The sequence below is a fragment of the Theobroma cacao genome, chromosome 3 (genome assembly GCF_053813885.1).
Source record: "Theobroma cacao isolate CCN51 chromosome 3, ASM5381388v1, whole genome shotgun sequence".
NCBI lineage: Eukaryota > Viridiplantae > Streptophyta > Magnoliopsida > Malvales > Malvaceae > Theobroma > Theobroma cacao.
The window spans coordinates 13971151-13976420 of NC_142641.1; the positions used below are offsets into that span (position 1 = coordinate 13971151).

General features: G+C 38.5%; 1 protein-coding gene across 1 annotated transcript; it reads right to left on the reverse strand.

Annotated features, from left to right (window-relative positions):
- Nucleotides 1–431: 431 nt before the first annotated feature.
- Nucleotides 432–4921, reverse strand: ABCG11 (white-brown complex-like protein). The gene is made up of 10 exons (XM_007037020.3): nucleotides 4107–4921; nucleotides 3700–3989; nucleotides 2954–3125; nucleotides 2751–2873; nucleotides 2436–2564; nucleotides 2020–2214; nucleotides 1724–1810; nucleotides 1366–1638; nucleotides 1074–1181; nucleotides 432–968 (listed from the first exon to the last, which is right to left on the reverse strand). Exons 1-10 carry the CDS (start codon nucleotides 4491–4493, stop codon nucleotides 576–578), a joined length of 2157 nt encoding a protein of 718 aa, XP_007037082.3. The 5' UTR covers nucleotides 4494–4921; the 3' UTR covers nucleotides 432–575.
- Between the last annotated feature and the right edge of the window lie 349 nt (nucleotides 4922–5270).

Sequence of the window (5270 nt, forward strand, 5' to 3'; positions counted from 1 at the left end):
CATTCAAAAGAAATTTCATCATCTTGTCATTATCCGTTGATGACTTACTAATTGCTGAAAATGATAAGGTGATAATTGTCACCATTAAAAAGTGATAGTCCTCAAACTTTAAGACAAAGAACATAGGTGAAACAAATTATGTTCTCCTAAGATTTTAAGGGATATATAATTCAAAAAGATTTATTGATTTGTCTCTAAAAAACATATATCAAGAAGCTTCTTGGGTGATTTCAAATACAAAATTATACGATCCGTTGATACTCGTATTGCAAAATATGAAACCTTTAGTCTTAATTTGATTTTTGAACTCCCGAAGAGATGGCTTGGGTTACTTATTATCGTGCCATCGGCAATGTAATGTTAGCATGTAGCTTGTGTTGATGATCTTCCTTAGTTCCTTCTGGTGAATATGTACCATGCCATTGTCTGTATATATTAACTTCAAAGGTATATATATTTAAAGCATATGTTTTTTAAAATAAGAATAATAGTAAATTAAAATAATAAAGTGAAGCGTAAGGTTGAGATGTTAAGACGACCGTATGAGTGTATCTGATGACTCAAAGTTGATCCCATCAATTGTTTGTGGGATCTCTTGCATGGAGACGTGTAGTCCATCTTTTACCCGTTCGAGTTGCTCGATTTGCCGCGTAGGCCCTCAAAGAAGGAGACTTGGTGAGACCGTCAGGCGCAACGGTCGTATTTTGAGTTCCATTCTTCTGTTGCATTCTTCTCCTGGCTATCAAACCTCTGATCCAAGGGGTAACATCCTCACTTATCTTTATCATGAAGAAGAAGATGATGCGGTAAATGAAGATCATGCTGAAGATCACGCTGAGATCAATCCATTTTGAGCGTCCAACATCAATTTGGAACACGTTTTCCAGGATGTATTCTCCAGGAATCTTGGGAAGCTCTGGTGATTGATTGTCGAACAACAAGCCCTTCAGATCATTTTGGTATTGTCCCTGAAACGTAAACGTCCCGTGTTTCAGTCCTTGGTGAGTCAATATGGCATCATTTTTCATCCACCTGTATTTAAAACGTAACAATTTTATTTGCTATTTCATCACCTGTAAAGCCCAGAAGTGGAAGCTGATGTAGGACATTGGGTAACGCCAGACAGGTTTTGGGATGTCGTTGGGGAGCCTGAAGTAGCCAGAAACAAGCATGAATATTCCCTGGAAGAACGACAACTAATTTATTAGCTATTATATCAGTCATCAAAATGGAGCCAGCTAGGGTGCACATGTATCCTGATTAGAATTCTCAGAGAGTGATAGTCCAGTTTAAAGCTAACCAATGATATAATAAGAATATAAGTTCTAATCATAAGAATGCAGAATATGCTGAAGAGACTTAGACCTGAATCCCCGCTCCTATGATGATACCCATGAGGAAATTGGGGACGATGCTCGCTATGGCCATCATCAAGCTCTCAACCACAGTAACACTTGCGTAAAGGCACAATACGAAGAATAAATAATGTTCAAAGCCCGGGTGAAGACGAACCATAAAGTAGCAAACAGTTCCAGAGATGAAGGTGATCATAATCAGGAATGGCATGGCTGAGAGCGTATTCCCTATGACAAATGCAGTTACACCGTAATGCCCGTTTAACCTCTCCCTTTGGAAAACCTGCAAAAATTAGTCGGTCAAAATGTTGGAAACGCCATGTCTAGTAACTTTATTTGCTAACCAGAAATTCATGGTCATGACTTACCTTCATGTCCTCTACAAAGGAAGGGAACCCACCAATTGACATGAATGTGACAAAACCAAACACGAAAGATGCACATGAACCCCTTGCCTGTTGGTGCACAAGATTTCAAATCTTAAAAAAGTCTTCCAACTTGTTTCACTGCATATATATGAATATAAAATTTTCTCCATATTGTTTCACATAATTTGTGAACTAGCAAATTCTTTTCCATATTATCTTAAAATTTTGTTCTATTAGCACTTAGCAGTCCAAACAAGTGATTCAGCAAAGTTCTATGGGATAAGTAACAACGGTACCAGAATTGAGTTGTAGCCCGTTCCAACATTGAGATAAATGGTTCCAATGCAGATAGTGACGACAATATAAATTAGCAGCCTCAGCCAATAATAGCCAAAGTCTCTAGACATGTTGATGAATGAACGCTTGGTTAAAGTGTAAGACTGCATCAAGAAACTAGCTTGACTGCCTCCAGAATCTAGTACAGTTCCTTTCTGAAACATATAGCAAAAGAATTCAACTGCCACTGTTGATGATAAAGGCCAACAGAAGACAATTCAAAGAGCATTAAGATTATCTTTAAGACTTTAACAAGAAGATCGTTTTGTTTCCTTTTTGTTTTGAAAATAACAAGAAGATTGTTAACTGTGGCCAGAAGCACAAATAAGGTTGTAAAAATAATAAATAGCACAATGTTGCCTGGTTAAGCACTTACAACTTTCGATATCTCATCAACCCTTTCCTTTGCGGTATAACATTGCTGAGATGTATGGTAGAAGTCAATAAGAGATCGGATTGCTTCAGCAGTGGTTATCTTGTCCAGGGGATCATCACTTGCCTCAAACTGATTATAAGTAATTTGGAAATAAATAAGGCATTCCATGTTAAGAATTAATGAGTCTAAAGGCCCTAGTGGTAAAACTAGGATTCAGAGATTGGAAAAAAAAAAAAAAACACCATCGATTTTCAGCCATATGTACCGTACCAAAGTAGGAAGGAATACTAAACAAAGGGAAATGAAAGTTGATACCCGTAATTTCATGGACCCTTTCAGAGTAGCCTTAACCTTATCAAAGTCAGAATTGATGCATCTAAGAAAATGATCAGATGGATTTCTCAAGGCAGGGCATGGAAATCCAGCTTGCGCAAAGAACTGCATCCACAATCCAAGAAACATTAAGTAAATGAATATCCAAATCTTGTCAAGCGAAAGGAAAGATTGAGAACTCTTGCCTCATATGCTTCAGAAGCCTGACCAAAATAAACAGTTTTGCCGCTAGAAAGCAAATACAACTGATCAAATAGCTCAAAAACTTCACTGCTGGGCTGATGGACTGAAGCTATTACAGTCCTACCATCTCTTGATAGGCCACGTAAAGTCTGGGTTACGAAAAACGCCGAAGCACTGCCATGAATCTAAACTAAGAAACTATGGTAGGGATAACAAGAAGTTTCAACATTATATGTGCGAATCAATAAGAAAACATCAGAATCATTTCTTTATCACTGTTGTAGACTACGCAAGAATAAAGATTAATCAGGTACAATTTTAAGGCTGTATAACCCCATTTATGAAAGGAAGAAAAGTGGGAAAGGTGCCAATATAATGGCTTAAATGGTAAAGTCTTTAGCGTCTATACCATATATTTGAGGAGCAACACTTAGATGAAGTTCTTTGATTGAGAAAATCAATAACACAATCTTATCTCACCGGAAATTGGGGAATTGAGGTTGTATACCCCAGCCAATCCAGAAAATTTTGGACAAAAAAAATAATCAAAGGAAAAGATTGGACATTAAAAAACAAAAGCATGTAAAAACAAGAACAGTTTACAGAAGTATCAGCAACTAACTATTAGGCGGCAAGACAATAGAAGTAAAGAGATTTGAAAGAATAAGTTGTGTCTATGCCTCCAGCAAGGGTAGGAGTTATTAGGAAATTGATATAGAAAAATATTGAAGATGGCAGAGAGATAAACCTATCAAGTCCACTGGTGGGCTCATCAAGAAAGAGCAGTCTGGGCCTCATCAAAATTTCAAGAGCTATGCTGACCCTCCTCTTTTCTCCTCCGCTGATCCCACGCAAATGCCAATTCCCAATTACCGTATCAGCGCAATCTTGGAGACCCATCTCTATAATTGTACTTTCAACAAGTGCGCGCTTCTCAGACCAAGGCATCTTATCAGGGAGACGAAGTCGAGCTGAGTAGGAAATTGTTTCCCTAACAGTCAGCGTACCAATCAAGTTGTCATCTTGAGTTACATAGGCCTGAATCATTCGTTCAGAACACAAATAAGATGGGTAAGGTAAGGCCGTAGCAGCCTCGTGGTTGGGAAATCAGGATTCAAGAAATAAATTAAAGACTAGAACAACGTAAGTACTCACTGCTGTCCCGAAAGAAAGCTTGGTCTTACGACCATTGAGAAGAATGGCTCCTGAGAGGAAAGCGTTAGCAGCCAAGCGACTGGAGAGAGCATCAAGAAGCGTGGATTTGCCAGAGCCTGAAGGACCCATGAGAGCGGTGAGAGTGCCAGGCTCAGCATAACCGGTTAGTCCTTCCAACACCTTCTGCGTCTCTCCATTGCTCAGAGTTACCATTACAGTCAGATCCTTCCAGGTAATCCTTGCAGACACATCTCCGACCAACTCCGTGTTGGTCTTCTCTCTCCACAATGTCTCACTCAGAGGACTCAAACCTCCTACCACCATCCCGTTCCCTGCTGGTTTATTGGACTCTATCTCCATCATAACATTGCTTGCGGAGTTACTCATCGAGATTATCAGCTAGCTACTGCTAATCAATATTCAACTTATGCGAGATAGAATATTTATATGAATATAAGAACTTTGAAGAAATGAGCAAAGTACTATGAAGAGAGCTTGGAACCCTCTGTTAATTAAATGAGCAAAGTACGTGAAGAAATGAGATTCGTATGGAGAGAGGGCGATGAGATGAAGCGTGAAATGTAAGTGTGCCAAAGCTGTTGAAGGGCATTTGTTAGGTTATGAGAAGGGCATGCAAAAGGAGCCTACTTCCACCCATCTCCTTGACTAGTTGACTTAATTTTGGGTGTATGACGGAGCCGATAAGCAACGAATCAGAACTAGTTTCTTCTCCAAGAGCCCCTCTCTCTGTGAATCAAATACTTCAGCAAAAGAGGAAGTGAATGATGAAACTCGAGAAAGCAAAGGAAAAATGGCTCGAATGTCACCTCCTTTTTGTTAATCCATTAAATTGGTACTGGTGGGTGTTGGTAGAGGCATTTAATGGGAGAACTGACCCACATTAAACTTAACAGACAGCTCAATATCTATTCATGTCTAATGATAGTTAGATGGCAGTTGAGCAATACTTTATACCTCTTCAAAATCCATTCCTACTCTTTCTACTATTTTTTTTTTCGCTTGTCAAAACATATAATTAATGAGGGAATTCAGCTTTTTTTTTTTTAATTTGTTAAATGAAAATAACATTCTACATTTTGAAATATTATATACATATCACGGAGGCATTTACTATGCTGCTATGAAGAATGTGATTGGTAACAT